This window comes from Melospiza melodia, chromosome 4 (genome assembly GCF_035770615.1).
Source record: "Melospiza melodia melodia isolate bMelMel2 chromosome 4, bMelMel2.pri, whole genome shotgun sequence".
NCBI lineage: Eukaryota > Metazoa > Chordata > Aves > Passeriformes > Passerellidae > Melospiza > Melospiza melodia.
The window spans coordinates 51,459,213-51,482,260 of record NC_086197.1 but is presented as its reverse complement, the minus strand read 5'-3'; the positions used below and the strand labels follow the sequence as shown (position 1 = coordinate 51,482,260).

The following is a 23,048-nucleotide window of genomic DNA, read 5'->3' as shown; positions in this document are numbered from 1 at the left end:
ACCACATCCCCCCCACCCCACCCTACCCAAGCCCTGCACTGTAGATTACCTATACATTCTCAGGATACAGTGAGAAATCATTCTACAGTACATATTTAATTATAATTTTAAAAAGTCTTACTCAGACACAGTCTCTGGCCAGTAGCAAAATATCCACACATCACTAAATTAAAGATCTGTTGTTATCTCTTCACTGCAACAAACAGAAATCAGCATCTCGAGAAGGCGCGCCAGGGGTATCATATTGCAGCCAATCACACCAGATAAAAAAATAAGCTAATTTCACAAATGAAGTTTGACAAGAAGTAACATTGCATTTGTCTTGGCAAAACGAAGCACAAACAGAACATTTCACAGGTACAGTTGCCATGCAAAGGCATGTTTGTTGAGTTTGTCATTGTTTTCAGCCCCAAATCACAAGTAGCATGCAGTTCTCCTGCCCCCACCAACTACTGTATTAGAGACATTCTGGGTAATGTGCCTCTTTGGTGTAACCATAGCCTCTTAGGCAAGATTATACCACCCTAGGAAAGAATACAAGCAAAACTTGATCATATGTGTGTTTACACAATGTACATTTTACCATTTAAAAAAACCAAAACATGTTACATAGATTCTCAAACACAGCTCTGTTGAAAATGAAATTTTAAGCTTAAGAAATAGGTTTTAAACTACAAGGCCACCCCATTATTTTTTATGAACAGTTTAAAAAGTTCCCACCCCTAAAAATCTGCCAGTATATTTCCTCAACTATAACAGTCTTACCACTCTCTAATACAGCTGATCTTTGCTGGACAGCAATAACAGCTCTTACATTTCTTAAATGCACAAGATAATGGATTTTGGGATAAATATAGTTCTTAACTGTATAACACTGGAACAAATCTGACTTAAATGATTAATTGGTCAATTCAGGTGTTCCCCAGCACTACCCTTCAGGCAGGGACTTCTGCTGCTCACTGATGTGAGTTCTGGCCTTTGTTGGCATCAAGCTCCATGAACAGGCTTGTGTTCAGAATGTGAGTACAAGGGCAATTCACTGGATACTCTGGTACCCAGCATGCTCAAAACCAGGGAGGAACTTTGTTTTCTGCATTCTCTCATCCAGGTGGGGACACAGCCCCAGCGCAGCACCTTTGGCTGAAACAGAACTGTTGGGATGTGACGTAGAATTTTTTACATTTTCTGTTTTTGTAGTCATTTAAGCAACTGCAACAGGTTTGAGCAACTGCAACAGAAGACTTAACTTGCAGGGTCTTTGATTAGAGGGTTATCATCTTCCTCAGCTTTACACAACGGAGCCCTTTGAAGAAGACAAATGAATTGACTGAATCCTTGTGGCCAACGTCCTCTGTAAGTCCTCTAGTACATTCTGACCAGATGTTTCTCCATTCTTGTCATACAACAACTGTTTGAAAGCTTCATTTTCAATGAGGACCATCATGTTCTTTAGAAAGTAGCCTTCACAATAGGCAGAGAGTTCTGTGACGCCGAGGAACTACAAGAAGTGAAATTAGAGAAAGATAACTGTTCTGATAAAACCCAGGCAGCAAATACAGTGCATAAGAGCTGCACACAAACAAATACTCAAGCTAAGCCTTTTAGACAGGCACAGTCTAAAATGTGCTTACTTACAGATATAAATGCATGGAGAGGAAGGAGTTAATAAAACAGTGTTTTATGCTGATGATTCTCATAATAATTCCATGTTAAAAGACCCTGGCTATTGGGGAAACAAAATTCCACAGGCTGAAGCTTTGCTCCCTTGGAAACTGATGGAAGTTTTACCACAGAGTTTACCAGACCCATGATTTCATGCTAGAAGTTACAGCCTAAAACTACAGGTTTGGGCAAACATTACAGACCATGTTTCAAGAATGGTGTCCTTAGCAAGGATGGGACATATGACTGCAGACAGCTGTCATGCAAAATTTCATGCTTTGACAAGAAATGGAAAGAATCAGCCATTGAAAAAAATCTCCCCAGGGCAGAGGTGGACTTCCCAGCATTGGATACTTTAAGATTCAGCTGGGCAGGGTGCAGGGCCATCTTGTCTAGACTGTATTTTTGCAAAGAAAAGTTGGACCAGATGATCCTTGAAGTACCTTCCAAGCTGGTATTCCACAATTCTATGATAGCAATTTTAAAAATTGAATGCCCATAGGGATATTAATGATACCAGTACTCTCCAGCCAGCATTTATTTGTAAAGATGACCAAATTCACATTACAGAATCACAGGATATGCTGAGTTGGAAGAGACCCACAAGGATCACTGAGTCCAACTCCTGGGCCTGCACGGGACCATCCACCAAACTGTATCTGTCTCTCAGTCTTGATGACAAAGGCTGTGCTCCACTTGTCTCTGGGCCAACCTGCTCACACATCCCCCTCTGGAAAGGTCAGGGAGGTCCTGCAGGTGCACATGAGCTTGCAAAGCAGCAAGGTCAAGAAAGGTGTCCCCGACCATGGCTCTAACTAGATAATCTTTAAGGGTCCCTTCCAACCCGACTAATTCCAGCAGTCAAAGATTGAGGCACAGCCAGGTTGGCAGTTGCTGCAGTGCCCAACTCACAGCACTGCCAACATGACTCTGGCTGTAAAACCCACCCAGGTACCCCATTTCCACTGCTTCCACTGGGAGGTCAGGCACAAATAACTTGCAGGCTGGGGCTCTTACAGGCAAACCAGGAGCTGGATTTAGCCACTGGGTTTGTTAAGTCCCAGCATGTAAGAATTTTCTTCAATGAGGATGTAAATAACAGCCTCATTTCCCAATTCAAAGAAAATATGATTTTAAAGCAAAATTATTGGTTTTGCTGACAGCAATACAAATTGAGAAGTTCACATATGAGCTACAAGACAAATCAAATATTTTTCAAATGATTCTTGCACTGTAATTTTTTTTGCTCTTACATTAAATGGACCTATAGATACACCTCACTGCTTATTTTTATAGGTGGATCTTTGTGCTTTGTGCTATTTCAAACACTGATTGCATGTTATCTGTCCACGAAGACCCAGCATTACTATTCTCTGTAGGAAATACCTGATGATGGGAATGGAGGTCAGACCTCCAGGGGTTTGGAGCAATCTGCAGGATTACTCTGTTCAATCAAACCACCATGTCACAATACATCAGTTTTATCTTTTGTACAGACCATGCAAGTTAGAGAAAAAATCTTTTAAGAAATGCTTGAAGAATATTTCACTGCACTGATTTGTGTACCATTTCCATCTTCCAAGTGAAAATCTAACTACTCCACATGAGGAGGGAAAAAACTGAAACTAATCAATGTGGTAACCACCTCCACCAATGCGTGAAAATAGGTTTTCTAGGACAAGAAATGCCATGCTTTTGTGTCTAATGACTTAGGCAACCTCACAAGCTAAGTATATAATTTGATTCCAATAAGAAACTCTCCAAGACATAAAATTCTCATTATTATCCTTGCAGGGCTCTGAGCCATTGCACTTCCACAACATGGCATTTTTATATATTGATAAGGTGTCACCAGCATTGAGTGTATCACCCCACTGGGCTTCAGGCAGGAAAAAAACAGTTAATGGAAATGGGAAAATGCATCTTGGAAGGTGAAAGTAGAGATGCCTACTTCACTTAGTGATTCCTGTAAAATCACCAGTTTGTGCTGCCATGAATAAGGGATAGATCTCCCACATAGTGGTACAGCTGAGAAGCTGCCACCTTGGGCTTAGACTAACTAATTTTGGATTGTCACTATACCAGGTACCAATTAATCAGTCAGTCCCAGTAAATGAATGACAAATCTTAAACGTGCAACAAATGTACTAAGCATATGAGATACACACACACACACACACACACACACACACACACACATATATAACTACTTATTACAAAACTGACCTACAAGAACCTACAGCAGACACGCAACATGCAAGCATATGCAGTTATTTTTACCTTGGCATGATTATAAATATCCACACAGTTTTCTGTATTAATGCTTTTTGCACAAATGATCTCACAGTGTCGTTGTAAAGCTTCAAGCTGGAAAAATTTAGCAGCAGAGAGAAGCTAAAAAAAAAAACAAAAGGCATGGAAAAAATAGTCAAAAACTGCTGAGTGATACAGAATCAGAGCTTGCTTCTTTACTGTTTCATTATACTTTTTTCTCTGCCCCTTCTCCAGTTAGCATGAAAGTACTGACAAAAAGTCAGAATGAGAAGATTGCTTGATTGTTTTAACCCTCTGCAGTCTCTTCTAAATCACACAATGGGAATCTATACACAGAGAGACCACCAAGGGCTGCTCAGGTCCACATGCTGACTTTGGAATGGGACAAGGAGAAAAAGGAAAGAGCGCTTTGAAGAGTATTTTGTCACTTTGCAAACTTGACTGCAATAAAAGACCTGCAAATACATCCCCAAAACCAAAGTTCTGGTTCAACTGTTCCCCAAGATCTTATTGAAACAGAGCACCTGAGCTGGATGTGAGGAAGTCAGCAGAAAGGTCAGGATCAAGTGTACAGAGGAATGAATTCAAACCAAATGATGATGACTGTCCTGGGCAGTTTTAATCTAGAGAGACAATAAACTTCAAATCTGCCACCTCAGCAGGCTCAAAGGAGAGGAATCAGATCTGCATATGCTCCTTGTCCCAGCTTGTGAGCAGCTGTCAGGGGATGTCCAGGCCAGGAGCACTGAAACACTGTCTGAGGCCCACATTATTCCAAGGAACAAGTGCACAGGGCTGGGAACCAGCTTTGTGAGGCAATGCCTAGCCAGCATCTGTGTGAGTGTCATGTGTCTGTCACTGTTCCACCACAGCGCTTCTGATACCAGCACTGACCTCCCTCTTTGGGCCTGCATCTTCCCTGTGGCTACACTGCCTACCCTGGCACTGCCTTGGCATCTCTGCATGCCTATGGGGTGAAAATGCCTTGAATTTTGAATTCTTCAATGGATTTCAGAAGCGTTAGTATTTCCCCTATTGCCCTTTTTCTGTTCTTTTACAGAAAAATCATTTAATTTTCTGGCTTTCCATGGTAGGTCATTGTCTCTGGCTCTCTGCTCTGCCTTAGAAAGCAGGTGGGAGCTCTTCATTGCTTGACACCTTGCTGTAACCCAGCCAGACCTTAGATCAAGCTGTTCACGTGTTTAAATAGCACTTACTCAGCTATTCAGGCTTTTACACAGCCCTTATTATTTGGGACTTATAACAAAAAGCTAACCTCTGCATCCCAAAGGGGCTCTCCTGCTGCACTGGGGAACAAACAAACCCTGAAACTTCCATGACATTATTCTGACTTCTCCTGTGCAGTCTGCTCAAGATCTACTTTATCCCATAAATAAATCCAAGTGCTGGAAATCAGCAGTGCTGATGTGATAGCAGCCAGCTGGCCCCAATTATGAATTGCAGCAAAGATTTCTGTGGAGTATTTCTGGTGCTTCTTGTTATCATATGTGTAATAAGGCAAGTTACTAAATGCAGTTTTGAAAGATAAAGCCAAATCCTATTCCAGCTGCCTCTGTGGCTCAAGCAGTCATGTGCTGGTTTGTAATTACTTTAAACTGTGAGGAACCATGGCCAGATCTGTTATCAAGAGATCAATCAATCAGTCATACATTCTGGAGTCTCAGAAGTTTTGAGATGTCACAAAAGTAGAGCAAGCTGCCAGCTGAAATGCAGCACAAGCTTTTTAACAGCCTAGGTGATAACACACCCATCTCTATAAAGCCACTGCACTGCCTAGTCTAAAATTCCCTATTTCAGAAAAGGTTGGAAATTCAGGAAATCTTTCAAAACTCTGAGAGAAACAGAGAATTAGGGAACTTTTCCTATACAGCTCAGGAAAATGATGTGGATATGCTCACTTAAAAATACACTGCCTGCACTAGAGGGGGGTAATTTCAGTCCTCTGGCTGCCAGACTGTAGAGTCATAGGGACAGAACAATACAGGCAACAGCAACAGGACACGAGGAAAAGGAAAGTAGCTGCACCAGGGGAAGTGCAGATTGGTTCTCCCCTGAGAGGGTGGTCAGTCACTGAACAGGTTCCCCAGGGAAGTGCTCATGGCACCAAGCCTGCCAGAGCTCATGGCACATCTGCACAACACTCTGAGTGATGTGGTTTAGATTTACATGGCCCTGCAAGGAGCAGGGAGTTGGACTTGATGGTCCTTTATGGGTCTTTTCCAACTTGAGATATTCTGTGATCCTGGTGGCAGACACTGATGATTACCAGCTGTTTAAGTAGCTCTGAGTGCAAGTATTTACTGACCTGCTCTCTTTTTGGCTGCCTGAAAACTCCCTGAATGACTATCAAGAATTTGCTCAATATATCTTAGTTCTGTAGAGTTGGAGTGGTTTTGCTGACCATAGCTGACAATGATGGCACACAGTATTCGGAAGGGGACTTTGAGAGTCACATGTTTGAAATTGAACTGAACTGTGTCTCCAGTGGACTTCTCTCATGGTTAAAGCCCAGCAAATGCCCAAGACCTCTCCCATGTGACAAATCAAATTGGATGTTTTTAATGCTGCTGAGATAGGGAGGATGGAACACTAAGTCCCTGGAAATTGGTTCCAGATTTTGGTAACACCAGCTTTGCCTCTAAGTAGGTATTTGCAAAGTCTCCCAGTCTCCTGCAGGACTGCAGAGAGCCTGGCCACTCCAGGTGAGGCACTGCTGGCTCTTACAGGAGTGCTCATGTCTTGCCCAATGGCCATGTGCCCTCAGGTGAATGGCACACAGATCAGTCAGCATCCCACTGCAATTAAATAAATGTCTCTTACCTCCATAATTTCATTGTTTTTAATCAGGAGTGACTCTGCACCACCATAATAAAGATACTGCATAACCAGCTGTAATAAAACAAAGGGAGTGTTTATAAAAACCAATCCAAGACATAGAAGAATAGGGGACAATGCAGGCAATTCCCAAGGCTCTCCTAACACCACCACGGATTTGTAGATAAAAATGGCTCAAGCCTCCTAATTTCAAAGATATACTTGGTTATTCTCTCAGTCTGCAAAGTTCAGTGTTTCCTTCTCACAGGTAGTCTAATGTCTCAACTCTCACCCTCAAATTGTCTTGATTTCCTTGTAAGTTCCACACAGTTTGCAGGAAACTGATTAACTCATTTTGAATTTTCAGTGTATTTCCCAGTCTGTTAAGCACATCACTGATTCAGTTAAACACAGCATATACAATGGTGATTCCCTTATCCCTTCCCTGGCAAAGGCCACCTTCATCCAGCTGCATGTGGGCATGCATGGAAGATAAGAAAGAGGAGGAGGCTTTGCACTGAAATACAAGCCAGCTAAGATCCCTCTGTAGGGAGCCCAGTTATTGTGGGCAGCTGGGATTTATGTGCAGCAGCAGCAGTCAATACATGGAGCTGCCTGAGCTCCAGCTCAAAGCAAGGGAAGCACATCCATGCTACAGGTACAGAGAGCAAGCTCTGCTGTTTCATGGCACTAAATTGATTGGAGAGCACTGCTAAGGAAGGGAATGAAGTGTGTCTCTTCCAAACCTGTCCATTAAACACAGAAAGAGCCAACTACAGAAATGCCTTATGCTGACAGGCAGCACTTTGTGTGCACAGCCCATGTCAGTGAAATGCTTGCTGCTGTATCTGCTGAGGCACATTTGTAATCAATAGAACTCTGCAGTGCTTGAACAGAGATGAAGCCTGTGCTTATGAAACCACTGCTCTGGTTCATCAAATACATAGGTACTAATTTGGACAGGGCATGCATGGTGTTTCTCTTACAAGTTCCATTCAAATTCAGCGTGGGGACTGTACCTGAAAGATGGGGTACTTCACATAGTTGATCTCAATACAAGTACTATCAGATGAGGGCTTGCTAGACAGCAATGCTTTAAACCTAAATAAAAAGGAGCAAAACTGAAATACCAGCCCAATTATCTCTGTGGAAAAATGCAGTAAAAACAGTACAGAAGTGCAATGGAATGACAGCATCAATTCTTGCAAAAACAGTATACTGAAATGAACCTTTTTGTCACCAAAAAGCATCCAGATTTAGACACTAACATAAAGTCCAAACCAAAAGGAAGAAGCTTTTCTCTGTAAGATTTCAATTAGAAATTTCTGGAAAATACATATAATATAAAATAGAGTAAAATGTACATCTGAAACTCAGATTCTGTAATGACACATATTACAGAACCAATTTTTTTTTTTCTTGAAGGCAACATGAAGATCTGCAACATTTAAAACCTGAATGTTTTCCTTTTTTGAGGGCGATAGATTTTGCCTTATGTCCATTACGTTGGTTTAAAAAATCTTTTGGAACAAAACAAAAAAAAGACATTGAGACTTTTAATGCTGCTATGCAATAATTGTGTGAGAAGAGGCATGAGAGAAACTGGATAGGTTACTGTTCTCTGATTATCGTAACCTGAAATTCAGACACAAGTTTCAGGACAAAAAGCTCACATATTTTTAGTTAATTATTGCAAACTTATGTGAGATATATACATACGTAACAATCTACTTCTCAAACCCAGGTATCCCCATTGATCAGAAGGTGAAAATGGGAAATGTGTTGCCAGAAACACCTGCCCTTGTACTTTCTCTCTTTGTTAATTCATCTGACCTTCCAGCAGTAGTTCAGAGCTCAGCTTATCTATCAAGACCAGCATTTGCTGGATGGTAACCTTTCTCTCATCATGACTGCATCTTGTTAATTAAAATAGAGATAACAATTTACTTGCTTTCACTAGTGTCAAACTCTATTATGAACACAATTTAGTAGGCTTAAAGCTGGAGTTTGGAATGTATTTGTACATTACTAAGGAGCTCTAAACACCAATATCCATTTCTTAGTTGAAGGCACGGTCAGCTACTGCAGTTACTTCATTCAAATCTCTCTGCTCTGTGATGTGGGTTGGCAGCACAACTAGCATCAATTCCCATATTGCTTACATCATCCAAATTCAGAGCTCTGTCCTTCTCACATCTCAAAATAAGCTGTTTTGGAGGGCCAGCAAGATTTGCTTAAAAGCACACCTTGAATTATACAGCTGCACACAAATATATAATGTTTGTGAGCAACTCTTGAGTTGGGTTAAGCTGGGAAATTCACGTTCAGCCTTCTGAGCACAGGAAACCAACTATAAATACTGCCTTTGGATACAGTATGGTATGTTTCACAGCTATTTAAATTCATTTAAAAGTTGTCGAATGCTGTCAAGAATTGTGCGATAGTAGCTTGTTTTTCCTGGAGACTGCTGAAACTGATGCAAGGCAGAATTTAACCACTCACAAGAATTTACCACTCATTAAATTATTAATAATCAAAGTACCATGCCTCCTGTATGGTCGAGAACTGGGTGCAGGAATGAGCACCATGCCAATGTGCCTCAGTGCAACCAAGTCAGATACATGGCCAGAAGCATGGATCATTCACTGGATGAAAATCTATTGACAGGAGCACTTGTTAAATATCTGGCAGATCAACCAGGAACAAGCTGTGGGGATGTTCTGATTACGAAAAACTTGAAGACTAGGCCACTAGCCTTTAAAGAACTGGGACAGCAAAACTAACAAACAAACCCCACAAACCCATAAATCAAATTCTATTTTTGTTAAAAAACCAGAGATGTGTCTCTATTTTACCTTGGCGATGCAGTAAATAGCAACACTCGATGTGCATAAAATGGTCTTCCTTCCACCAGAAATGTGACATCTGACATCTCTTTATTGTTAAGAAAATGGGGATCTAGAATCACAAAAAGAAGGAAACAAAAAAGTCAATAACTTTAATTTGGAAGAGGTCTGGAACATACTGAATATTTCCCTGTTTTGACAAAAGAAAGCAACAAAATAGAAGGATATTGTTTTTAGTGAGTAAAGCCCATAAAGCTATTTTGGACAGCCTGAGACAACCACACTGAGTTCAGACAAAGGGAATTCAAAGCTCTGAAGTCCGTGACGACCTTTGCTGAAACAACAGCCAGCCATCCCTGCCGTGTGACACCGGCACAGCCTCCACCTCTGCTACCAGAGCCAACTGCAGCTCAGCAGATGCTGGGGGGCCCTCTGCTCATTTATACTCTATTAGGCCACTCCCTGTGTGAGGAAGTTTTTGTCAAGGGAACAAGGGTCCCAGAAAATTGATTGGCTCTTCTCACAGTCCCATGAAAACACCCTGGGCTCTGCTGACCAAGCTGGGAGGGCTGTGCTGGTGCAGCATCACCTGCAGCCAGCCAGAGTGGTTTGAGATCCAGACAGACACCTTGCTCCAGGGCCAAGGCTTGGATCCCAGCCTAATGAGCAACACAGACAAATCTTTGCAGATTTACGGCCCCACTCCAGTGCACCTGATGACCCTCCTGATGTCACTGGGAGTTTTAGGCCAAGTTAAGTTTGGGGCCCTTCCTTCTTCTAATTCTGTCTTTCAAATTTTCTGACTTTGAGATTTTTTGACTTGCGCCCTGCTCAGGCACCTGGTCAGCAGCAGCCTTCCCACAGCTCTTCCTGGAGAGCTGATGAGGATCTTGCAGTGACACTTACCCAGGCGGGAGGTCTGCTTGCGCTTAATCTCCACCAGCTTTGGGATTGGGTATGGTCCATAGCAATGAGTGAAAATGACAGAGAGCTGCTGGCTGATCACCTCGTTCTACACAAAAGAAAACAAATGCATGCAACATAAGATCAGTATGCAAAGGACATGTTATGTTGTTCTCAACAGCTGCCTGTTTTAAGGTGAAAAGTGTGACTGCTGAACCTTTATTAAAATAAGAGCTTACAATTATTAGCATTTGTTAGAAACGGCAGTTCTCATTTACTTGATTGCTATGTCTTCTGTACAAATAATTTTAAATTAAGAAGTCTTCTCCTTGGATGACAAGTCTTCTTTGCCTACAAAATGCCATAGCCCAGTCCCCTCTGCAAAAACAAAGTTCCTTTACAACAGTGAGTTCATTTTATTTGCAGACTTACTGTACTGGAAAATGATTTTTTTTTTTTTGCTCTTTAGAAAATGGTCACTGGTCACGTCTTAGGAAACCCGAGCTACAGGCAGATGCAGCTGCACAGCCTGCATACATTTTGAAGTGCAGCAGTCTCACACACAGACCCTTCCTCTACAGAGTGACTGAGGCACCAGAGCCAGCCACTCATTCAATCCCAAATGTTTCTTTATGGGCTCTTACACCTCTGGCACCAGTGTGGGCACCACTGTGCTGTGGAAGCCAGACCCTTGTAGAACCAGGTCTGGTCCGGGGCCTTTACCCTCTTCTGCCCCAACTTTGGGGGCAAGACACCCATAGGATGCTTTCCTAAGCTCCTTGAATATTTGTATGCCTAAGATGCAAGGGTAGTGAAATGGATTTAATGCTTAAGTACCTAAGTCCCAGATGAAAGCAGGATTTAAAAGCTTTGGCAAATTTTATCCCACACTTTGCTGATAACCAGAGCAAGTCTAGACAAGTTCAGCAGTGCCACACTGCTAATTCATGGTGACATCTTTTAACTACCCTGTTGGCTGGTGAGTCTCTCCACACCACGAAACTGTGAAATGGCAAGACACTTAGACATAAGAGGGTCAAAGACGAAGGAAATAAGCAGGTGAGGGGCAAAAAAAATATCATAGTATAAAAATTTGAGGAATAGAGTTGTTACATTAAAAATATCTCCAGGCTTTAGAAGCAGAAATGGAAGCTTTCCTTGCTCTGAGCACATTTCAGAAGTCCTCCTTAAATCCCACGAGTGACAAGGAGGAGTGGCAGAGATGCTGTAATGACTCTCCAACTGAATCTAATCAAACAGGGTGGGAAGGGGTAGAGCTGTTCCCTCACAGGCACATGCTGATGGCAAAGGAAATTACACGCGCTCGCCGCAGGCAGGAGTTGGCTTCTATTAGTACATCAGATGTAGCACTGAAAGAAACTCTGAGGTAAGAGAAACTCTCGTACTGAGAGACACCATTCAGCAGGCACAGGGCCCAGCCCTCAGAGAGGGGCTCACTGCTGTGGCTCCACGACAAGGAGGGCGTCTCACGCCAGGAGCATCTCACTGTTCTGCATCCTCCTGTCGGAGCCCTGCAAAGCGCCTCACAAAGGGAGTGGATCACAGGCTAAAGAGAAAAGGAAGATGTAAGGCCAGATTTCAAGAAGGAAGTGACTCAGCTGCTGGGAGGGTTGGGAGGGGAAGCTTTAGACAGACAGGGCAGAAAGAGCAATTTCTTCTCTGCTCAGAAGGGCTGTGCCAAAGCACCAGGGCCGACTGAGTCAGGCAGGGAGGAGTGTGTCTGCAGGGATGCTGATTACCAGCAGGGCAGCTCCCAGCTGGATCTGGCAGATGCTAGAAGTCAGAAAATACAACAGAAGATGGGGACAATTCCATGGTTAGAGTGGAGGGAAGCTTCTGGAGAGGACAAACAATGCTCACCTTTACCTGCAATGAATAAAAGCAAAGTGCACTGAAAAGGAGAGCTCTTGGCAGCCCCCTCCCCAATCTGCTGGGGTGCACAGGTCCTGCCTGTGTCACTGAGGTTTTCATGGGTTCCATGAACTCACCACTCCCAGCCACAGCTGTGCCCATGCAATAGCTTCTTAAAAACACACACATGCATCAATAAAGACAATGAATCTCCTCCTTCCAGAGTGTCTGTGGGAATGTGCTGATGGAAAATCTGGGTATTGGCTTTGCAGTGCCTCGTTAGGAGCTGGAGGCCCAACTCACCAGACCAAACCACAGCACCAGGGACCAGGACATCCAGCTGCACTGAGACCAGGGAAGGACAGGCCAAACTCAGCCACCCAAGTGGGAGAAGGGGAAGTCCAGCTAGTAAGTCCAGCCAACATAAAGAACCAGTCATGCCTGCAGACAATCCCATGGGAGCCTGCCTACACGGGAAAGCGGCTGCCAGCTCCCTGGGTCACCAGCTCTGTGGTGTGCAGATACAAGCCCATTACAAAACCACTTTGCCCACAAGCCCATGAAAAAAGTGGTGTAAACTAAGCTCTAATTAGCTCAAAACGTGATACATCCACATGAGAGATGCTTAAAAACCCCAAGACATGGAACAGAGATGGGACAAAGAGAAAAGAGACCTTAGGATGGACACATCAAAGAAAGAGGGCCGTCAGACAAGACAGTGGCTTCAGACTTCCCATGCAGAACACTGACCTCATTTGGCAGAGAGGAGGCTGGAGACCTTTGGTTTCTACTGGTAACATTAAATACTTACATCTCATACCATCCAAAGGCCAAAAAATGAGCTCAGCAACATCTGAAGCATGTGCTTATTTAGAGTCATTGCTAACAAACAGCAGCAAGGGAGGGGATTGGTAAATTATTACAGCACACCAAGTTTTCTCCCCACACCCCCAGCATGTAACCAAGCTCACAGGACTGTGGCACAGAATCTGCTCCCCACAGTGCCTCTGCTTACTTTTACCAATAAACCAGGCAGAAATAGGAGAGGGAAAAGGAATACTTCATCTGTAGCTGGATGGCTGGGGAAAAATTGGCTTTTTTGAGCCAAATCCTGCTCTTGGAGGACTTGGGCTGCCTGTGAAGTGTCTGGGAACAACTGAGAAGTCCATGACCTGGGGCACAAGCATTCCCCTGGAACAGGACATGTTCAGCCTATTCAACCTTCACCTTCACACAGTGCCCAGCACTCAGGTACCCGCACTGAGATGCTCAGAAGCTCCCATTTAAGCACCAAGATGGATAATTCTTCCCTGTTTATCCTTTCATCCTATCAACCTAACTGTGAAAGCCCAGCTGTAAGAGCTCACTGCAGCAGTTGTGGGCAGCAAGATTAACACTGGAGGAGCAAACCAAAGTTTGTTTTCTTGCTACAGTTTGATGTTGGAACACCTTGTGCCAGGATGTGTGAGGCTGGCACCTGGAGAGAGGCCAGCCTCCCTTCAGACACGGGCGCTCCTTTGCGCTCCAAGGGAGCCGATGCACATCTTCTCCTGTGGGAGGGGGAAGAATGCTTGGCACAGGACATAATAAAAATATTTACCTAGCCACGGGGTAGTTTACAGATAGGGAAGAGGGAACAGGAACAACAACAGTGAGTCTTCTGAGGGAGATGGTGCTTCCAGCAGAGAGTTAGTTGGTGAGCAAGCAACTTTGCTTTGTAGATACAAGCAGTCCCCTGTCTTAAAAGCATTCTTCAGCAGAGATCTAAAGGAATTCCCCAGTCCTGCTGAATGCACTTGAACTGTGAGGGGAATTTATAAATTCTTTTGAAGTAAAGCTGGAGGCTTTCAAGTTGTTGGACCAGAGATGCCTTGTTGATTGATCTGAGAAGAGGTGAAGACCTGGGTGGGAAGGGCAGGGATGTTTTTTCCTCAGTGTCCATCTGACAAGGGTCTGTGGCAGGATACAGGGAAGTCTCCTCCAGGCTTCAGCACATACCTGGGAGAGCTTCCTCCATTCCAGGTTACACAGATCAATGCAGCACAGCTATTCTGAGATGTGTTCCTACAAGGTACTGGACACAATGGGAAATACATAGCCAATATTCTCCAGTGCCTGTGCAAGACACGTGTCTATGCCCCAAATTCTGTAGGGTGAAATGTGTGTTGCAGACTGCTCAAATCCCACTGCTTAGTTCTTACCAGCCTACAGACACCCTACCACCTCCACATGGCTGCCCTGAAGGGTAACTTCTTGTTAACAAGTCAGACTTCTTTCCTTTACCTCTGAAATCCCAAGCAATGTTTTGGGGTTTTCTTCTCCTGATGCTACATTCACCAGCACAGCTCCATTGATGCTGTTTTAACCTGTCTGCCAGGCCCTCAAATTCCTCTACCACATAGCCCAAAAACCAAAAGCTCACTACATGAAGGCAGAAAAAGTAACACATTCTTCTGGGCTTGGTGTCTGCCTGTTAATACTCAACTCCTCAGCAAACTGAGAAACCACACTGCTCAGAGAACAGGGGCACTGGCAAAGGTATCTTCTCTCTCTGGTCCTGAGGATGCTTGGGGGACCCATTTCTCTGCTAAATGCAGAGTGGCAGAAGTGCTCTTTCCAGTCAGCCATCTCACATGCATTTCCCAGCAGCCGTAGTCTCAGGATACCCCTAGCCCACTGATGACTTATCCATGACATGCTGGGATACCCTTGAATGAGTCCTCTGTTCATGCTCCCCATTCCCAGAAAAAGATGATAAAGAATGAAGTAACAGAGAGGACTTTTTGATGTCCCCCATTCCTGAACACTCAAACTCTGAGACCTTTTCCATCTCAAAACTGTCTCCACCCTTGCACAGGTGATCCCACTACCATCCTCTTGCATAATTCACGCTCAGCAAATGCCTCAAAACTAAATAAATGCCACTTCAGATGGTCACTCCTAGATGGTTAAGCAGCATACACAGAATTAATATTAGTCAAACAGCTGGAAAGGGAGGGAAGCCCCAGAGGCTGGAGCTACAGTTAGAAGCAGTCAACTGCACAACAAAATGGGTTTTGTTAGTGCTGGGCTCAAGCCCCTCCACTGCAAGCACAAACGGAAAAGAACTAATCACAGGTAAGGCAGAAATGGACTCTTCCGTTGCTTCTGGGAAAGCTGCCAAGCCTCCTTTTCAAAAGGCTCTTTATATCCCAGCTGTGCATTGTATGTAAAAAGCTCAGATCCACGGGCACAGTCTAATCCCTGGGTGAGTGCCCAGGAAAGGGCAGGTGTCACATCCACGGCATTTATTTATTGTAAATGAAGAAGGCTCCTGCCTCTGGCAGGGGAACATTTTAGAAGGTAGCAAAGGGTAGGAACAAAATCAAACCTGTGTTAGTAAGTACCAAGCCGAATGTGTGTTATGAAACCCCAGGATGGGGTTAACAGTGTGTTATTAACATGCCACTCAGTACCTGGCGCTCGCATCTCACACGCAGAATGCAGGACGCACATGTGTGGATAACCTGGCTCCGGCTTGCTCGGAACTGTTCAGACACAGAAGTGCTCCAAGTGACAATGGGCAATGCTACACATCACTGCAGTTGCTTGAGAACAGTGAAACCTGACTAACAAATCACAGCAAGTCCCAGCCAAAAGATGGATCACTGTGTGCTGGCTGGGCACTGGATGACACACAGAAGGGCATTAGCCACTCCATGGAATCCATAAGCAGACACTTTAGCATACTGGGATGTCTTCAAGGTTATTTTTAGTGCAGGTTTTGGTGTGCCTGTCTCCTCTGTGGAAATTCCACGTTTTTTCTTCAGCTGAAGTATTTCAGTCATCAGCCAAAATACTCCATTTTCAGGTGTTAATTTTTTCAAGAAATGTAAAATATTTTGTGGGAAATAAATATCTTTTATTGTAATGAAACCTTTCATTACAATAAAAGCTCAGTTTTCTGTTGAAAAGCAGTTCAACAAGACAGACAGGAGTCTTTTCTGATGGTGTCCAGGTAAGAGAAACACGGACACCACTCTCCCAGGGGAAGACTTTCTTTGGGACACGATTATAACAGAGTGCTGGTCCCAATGCTACACAGGGTTCACCTCTCCTGTCTACCCTTAGCCCTTCCTGCAGAGCAGGGCACTCTGGCTTCATGCAACAAATACAGCTTCACTCAAACTCATCTGAAACATTCATTTCAGCCCACCAGGAAGCAATGGGAAAAAGTTGAATTTTCTAGCTCTTTGTCTTCCAGTGTCACTTTCTAGGTCATATGCATACCCTGGGGAAATAACTGATTTTTGCTGACCACCATGCCTGGACTTAGTAGAACACACACATGAGCTGAGCCTGTTGACATTCTCCAACATTTATTTTATAAGAATCAAATCCAGAAAAACAAGAAAATCAATCCCAGCAACAGAGAAACTGAATGCTCATCTCAACCTTCAGCATCTGAAAGCTTTCTTGGAACACAACAGCCAGATGCTTCATTCTTTCCTGCTGCGTTCTGTTTGATGGAGACATGAAAATACTTTTTCATAGTTACTGCATCTCTGACAGAGGCTGTCTCTGAAAAGACGTATTTTAAAAATATCCCAAAACTTTCCTTTTAACAGATTTCAGTTTCCAAATGGAGAAGCTACTGCTGAAAGAGTACCTTAGCTTTAAACCATATAGGCTAGATTTCTCAAGATACCCACATGCCTGAATCCTTTTGGAATTTTAAAACTGGTTATTGTTCTGAATTGCTATTTGTTCTCAATAACTGTCAACACCAGACTGATGGCTGTTATTCAAGCAGCTCAGCCTTCCAAAAGAGTCTGTGCACTCCTGCATATTTCTTCAGCTGCCTGTAGGTGCGTTTTTAAAGGTTTGAAAACTCCAGGAATTTTAAATCCTGAGAAAACATCTTTATAAAGTAGTTTCCTGCATCTTTCAACAAGCCTGGGCTGCCCAACACCTCACTAATGGGCTAAATATTAAAATAAAATAAATAAAATAAACATGTTGTCATGGACAGAAATGGATGGGAAGGATGGAATGAGATCTTCAGAATGCAATGAAGGTGTGGCGGTGAAGGATTGCTCCTATGACTTTCTCAAGCTGATTTAGTTTTAGACAATACACTAGCAGGAACACTTATAATCCTAAGCCAAGTTTTCCTGGTGTGAAGCACCTCTAGGAGCTTCAGACAATGCTTCAGCACATGTGCTCAATGCACATGTAGACTCACACATGCCCTTCAGCAATGCATGGCCACACAGGATCTAAAGAAATGGCAAAGAGCTCCTTTCCTTACTGGTCCTATGAGGGAAAGGGAGAAAGCTGTAAGAGAGATTATTTGGAATTAAAAGATTGTGTATTTTCTCAAAAAAAAATAGGCCAAAGACAAGCTGATATAAATTGCTGTGGGCAGAAAAAGCAGTGGATGAAACTGGCTCGTGACCTCATCCAACTGGCAAAGGTGCTGGCTAACCTACATAGAGGAAGCTGGGTTATTTAATGACAATTCAGTCTTATGCAGAGCCCTGGAGTGCAAACCTAAACTCAACTTCCTCCAAAGGCCAGATGTGTTTAACTTCCGAGGTCGTGGGCTTGAGTCTGTTTTTTCAGGTTGTGGAAATGTCAAGATCAAACTGAACAACTCCTGGATTTTCATAGACAGAGGACACAGAAGCATCTCTGCACATTGAGTGTATTATCCTTAGGAGAATCTCTGCAAAAACAGAAGAGCTGACCTGCGAGCCTCACCTCAGGTACTACAAGCCCATGGACCTGGATGCAGCCCCCACACAGCTCTTTTAAAAGCTTCTATTTGGTGGGAGGCACTCCTCAGGTAAATATGGTCCTCTGACATGGGGCAGGTAGGCAATCCAGCTCAGAGTCAAGCTCAGGCAATGCAAACATCAACCTCAGCTGGAGGGAAGGGAAAGCTTCCAGTAGGGAGTTTGGGGGAGTTTTCCCAGGCCATGAAGAGCACAACACACATACCAACAGGCAGGAATTCAGTTGTATCTTCCTATCATTCTTCCATAACAAGATCTCCAGCATAATTTTAATTTTGAGGGACTCAACTCTGCTCTACATAGCAGCTAAAGTTTAGCTCACGGCTAAACTCACTCCCAGAAGTGATTCTCTGGCTTCTGCCTCACAAAGCCCTGTCAAAACCACTTTGTGCTTGTCTTCCAAAGAGACTGAATCCATCCCCAAATGGCAGTGCCTTTCCTACCCATGCAGTGTCCCAAAACCATCATGTGTCATCAACATTTTTCAGGTTGTTGGAGTTTTCCAGTTTGGGTTTTGCTAGCTTTTAAGAGATGTGCCTTAAACTGAGCTCTCAATGTCTTTACCACAGATGTTGCTTTTTCCAGAGTGCCTTGACCCTGATCTTTAATTTGGTAATGACCCAAGCTCACTGCAGGACAGCAGGAGCTGCAGAGGGAGCAACTGCAGATGGATTCTCTGTCCTCACAGCTCTGCCTCAGCAGCAGGGAAACACTGCTACTTCCCCACTCCCCATGCAATTCTCAATGGTGCAGCTGATAGAAGACATTTAAAGGGATGAAAGGAAATGAAAGAGCTCCATCTCACTGGAAGCCACCAGGAGCTGGGTATCAAACCTTCAGCTGTGCTTTTGGAAGACTTCCTCCTGGGCTTCAGTGCAGCAGTGAACAACCCATGTGCAACCTATGCACTGTTCTCCCCCACTGACTTCACAGCTTGAAGAAAGGCAATAAACCCAGGAACTTGAGCTCAGCCAGTTTTGCCTGACTCACCGATTTTTGTTGCTGTTCTGTGTTACTGCATCAGGACTTCTGCAATTTTTTGAATTTGTTTCTACTGTCAGCATCCCAGCACATAGATGGGAATGGAGTTCCACCCTGCCACCCTACAGGTCACCAACACCAGTGCTAGCAGAGCTCCCACATAAACCCTCACATCTGTATCCTCTAGAAATAGGCATTTTATAAACCATCTGTAAGGAAAAAGGGATTCCTCATATCTGACACTGTTCTTGTAGGTTTTGGTTACATTTTCTTTAGTATTTTCACATCTATTGCATTTGGCCTTTTTTTTTTTGCCCTGGGAACCTGCAAGAACATTTCGTACAACAGTGCAAAGCAGAAGGTGGGGACAGAAAGTTTGCTTCCTACTCTGAGACCTGCCCTTATGTTTCCATGTGATTTTTGGGGAGCTTCTCTGGCCAAATTACTCAACACTATGAATTGCTGTCTGGCTTATCCAGGTTATCACAGCCTCTGAGACTGGGACTGTCACTCCATGAGACACTGAAAATCTGCCTGTTTAATTACCTCAGTTTCCCTGTTGGTGAAGGGAGGATAAGATCTTCTTTCATGTCTCAACTCATTAATATTAGTAAATTGTTCTGAGATTATGGGATAGCTGGAACTATTTATAGGAACACAAAATGCCATTTCTACTAGGTGCAAGTTGCCATGCAATTAAAATATACTGAGCATCACAATATGTAGCAAATGGGACATCTTGTTTTACATCAGCAAAGAACTGCTAAGTGGCTCTCTGCTTCCTAGTTGCTTATTTTATACTTTTTGCCCTGAAAATTTCATTAAGGAAATGTACTGGGCCAGACTGTGATGTTTAGCAAGAGTCATAATCTCTCTCAGAGTTTCCAGCCCACAGGGAAAAGCACGTCCATGTGGGAAAATCAAGCTCCTCTCTCCACAGCTCTACAAAATGCAGAGCTTTACAGTTTTCTGTCAAGAGAGAGGGATGTGAACCACAGTTATGGCCCTTCTGCACCTCTTAAAGGAGATTTCTTTTTTGTGGGTATACACAAAAATCTCTGCTCTCAGCCCTTCCAGAGAAGGAGAAAAGAAGATAAGAAGATCCTTTAAATCTCAGCTCTCCTCGGCTGCCTTCTGTGGAGTGACCAGGGAGAACTTTTATTGGCTCACTCTCCTACAAATGAATTTATGTAGATTCCTTCCAAAGGGCTGCACAGTCTCTTTCCTCATTTCTGTCTGGGAGAGCTTTGTAAGAGGCCATTTGGACAAGACCACCACAATAATTCATAACATTTGCAGACAATTTGTAAACCCTTACAGTGTCCCAGAATGATAAATTATTTTTTCTAAGACAATGAAACACTGTGTGAGTGTGTGTTTGTGAATATGCATGAAGACAGGCAGTTCCCCCAGGCCCAGGGGCAGGCATAAAGATCAGCACAGATTTCTTCTCCATCATGTAGGGTTTTTGTGATACTTCAGTTGTTTTGCCCCTCCAGATTTTAGGTTTCTAAGTGAACCCAAAGCAGAAGGCAGCAGTCTTATTTATCCAGGTCTTATATATCTTATATATCTTATATATCCAGGTCTCCTACAATAGACTGTGGAAGATGTAGATGTACTAAAGATATAATCCTATGTAAATGATTTATTCTAATGATGATTGCTGGCCTTGGCTTCAGCCACCCAGGAGAAAAGCAATTAAAGTCACTCCTCATCCTAAATTACAAGGCCTATTCTCTGTTAAGTTTTCAATATGATTAGCTTCATATCAACTTTCAATCCAAGCAGCACTTTGTTGGTAGTTTCTGGATGAAGGTACATCAACCCAAGTGAGTACAGAACAAGGAATCTACAAATCCTAGAATTTGGAACAATTTCCTAAAACCTATCTCAAAATATTCTCCATAAATACTCATCCAATACAAACTATTACCTTGCAAAGGCAAGGCTCATGGGAGCAAAAATCAGAACAATACTGGAACAAATACGCAGGATTTGCTTAAGACTCTAGTCCAAGCCTGCTTTTGCAGCAAGATACAAGAAATAAATCCATTTAGACCATCGTTAGCTATACCAAGTCTGGAATATCTAGTATTGAGTACCTATGCCAGAACCTGTCCCCTTTTCACATTATTTAGGCTATTGCTAAAAATTATTTGCTCCTTGCTGTTACACATAGAGTTGGTTGCTTTCAGTTTAACAATTAGAAGGCCATACTGACATGTATTGTGGAGTATGAGGAAAAAGAACACCAATCAAATAATTTTGATGCTTTTCATCACTACAGCGTTATTCTGGTAACAGTGGACAGTGACTGGGCATTCCTTGGGAGTGACTGACTCTTGGGGGACCAGCAGAGAAGAGACTATTAGTTATAACAAGTTTTAAATTCTTCTAGGTAAGACATTTCCCTCTCCTTGCCAACTCCACGCTCATCCCTTTTGCCATTATACTTCCATACCCAATGGTACCTCCTTGGAAAGGTTTTGTTAGTCTGATTTGCTTGGCTAAAAAAAGTCAGCTGAAAGAATAAATCTGGGGAACCTGCAAGTACAAACACACACATAGAAAATTTGAAAAAATTATCCTTTTCTTTGCTCATAGAAACCAGTCTCCTCACAAGGTTTAGAAGTCCAAATCCCACATGAAGGGAAGATAAAATCATGACAAGCTAAAGAAATCCAAAATAAACATGAATATTAGCTTTGTTGTATAGTTCTGTAAAGCAAGCTGGATGAAATTACTCTTTGGGTTGGTTTGGTTATCAACATCTCTTGCCACACTGCCATGATCCTTTTGACTTTAATTTCACCACTATGTATCACTTTTGTTGTTGTCTCTCCAGCTTACCGTTAGCATCTGTTATTAGGATGTTCTAGTAGGAGCAGTGATTAGCCTGTGTGTTTATAACCCATGGTTCCACAGTGAAAAAACCCCAAGATACATATCAATCCAGATAATAATAATCCTGTATAGTCTAAACAACCTTTGGGAGAGCTGTTCAAGAATAATATTGCAAGCTTTCGTGTCTTATAGGATGGGAAAAAGGCTGATTTGCTTTAAAACACACAATTTCATCCTACCTTGCTGGCCTTCAGTATCTCAAACATCAGAGGCAGCCCTTGTGTGATGAGCTCCTCAGTGTACTCCTCTTCCTGAATGGACTTGAACTCCTTGAGCAAGCACTGGATGAGGGGCCGTCGGTGCTGCTGGAAGGACGTGCGTAGAGACTCCAGCCACGTGTGCAGTGTCCAGGGAACACCTGCACACAGAGAACACAGCTCATCCCAGCTCCAGGCAACAACGTGCCCTTCTGCTTTTTTACCTTTGCTGATATTAAGATTTCAAGCGAAAGCTGCCAAATCATTCAAGAAATCAAATTTCTATTTATCCCTACTTGAGAAGGCTGATGGTTATCAGTACATCCCAGAGCTAATGCACAGAGGCTTTCCTCCAAATGCTAAGAGCGAAGACTGTGGTCTCTCTGCTCATCTAGCCTTCAGCTTCTCTGCTGAGACTACCAATTTGTGGTAATTGCTGTGGTGCTCTGCGTTGCAAAAGCCTTTTGGAAACTAGATTTACACTAGCTCATTTGTTTGAATGTGGCCCTGGAGAGCCATTAAAAGGTGAAAAAACCTGATTTTGGTCCCTACCTACCTGGATTCAAATTGGTGGTCTTCAGATTAAAACTTGCTTTAAGTGATACCCCATGTCCTCTCCTGATCATTAGCATTTTCCCTAAAGAGCACTGAGCGAGTTAAGCAGATCAGCCCTTTCAAGCAGCTTGTCATGGCAGAGCCACTCTCCAGGAAGTTAAAGGGAACTGCTCCCATGCACTGAGCGAGAAAGCACATGGAGCTGATGTACCTCTGCAGGCATGAGGCTGGATGTGACC

At 43.3% G+C, this 23,048-nt stretch overlaps 1 protein-coding gene across 2 annotated transcripts in view; it reads right to left on the bottom strand.

Moving 5' to 3' along the window:
• Positions 1 to 289: 289 nt before the first annotated feature.
• The window catches only part of ABTB3 (ankyrin repeat and BTB domain containing 3), a 162,535-nt gene continuing 139,776 nt past the window's right edge, over positions 290 to 23,048 (bottom strand). For both annotated transcript variants that reach the window (XM_063154388.1, XM_063154389.1), the window contains 7 exons: positions 22,237 to 22,415; positions 10,524 to 10,629; positions 9,627 to 9,729; positions 7,791 to 7,872; positions 6,778 to 6,846; positions 3,943 to 4,056; positions 290 to 1,498 (listed from right to left, as the gene is read on the bottom strand). In XM_063154388.1, coding sequence (XP_063010458.1) covers positions 1,289 to 1,498; positions 3,943 to 4,056; positions 6,778 to 6,846; positions 7,791 to 7,872; positions 9,627 to 9,729; positions 10,524 to 10,629; positions 22,237 to 22,415 — 863 coding nt within the window. In that variant the 3' untranslated portion in view covers positions 290 to 1,288. The remainder of the gene's footprint in view (positions 1,499 to 3,942; positions 4,057 to 6,777; positions 6,847 to 7,790; positions 7,873 to 9,626; positions 9,730 to 10,523; positions 10,630 to 22,236; positions 22,416 to 23,048) is intronic.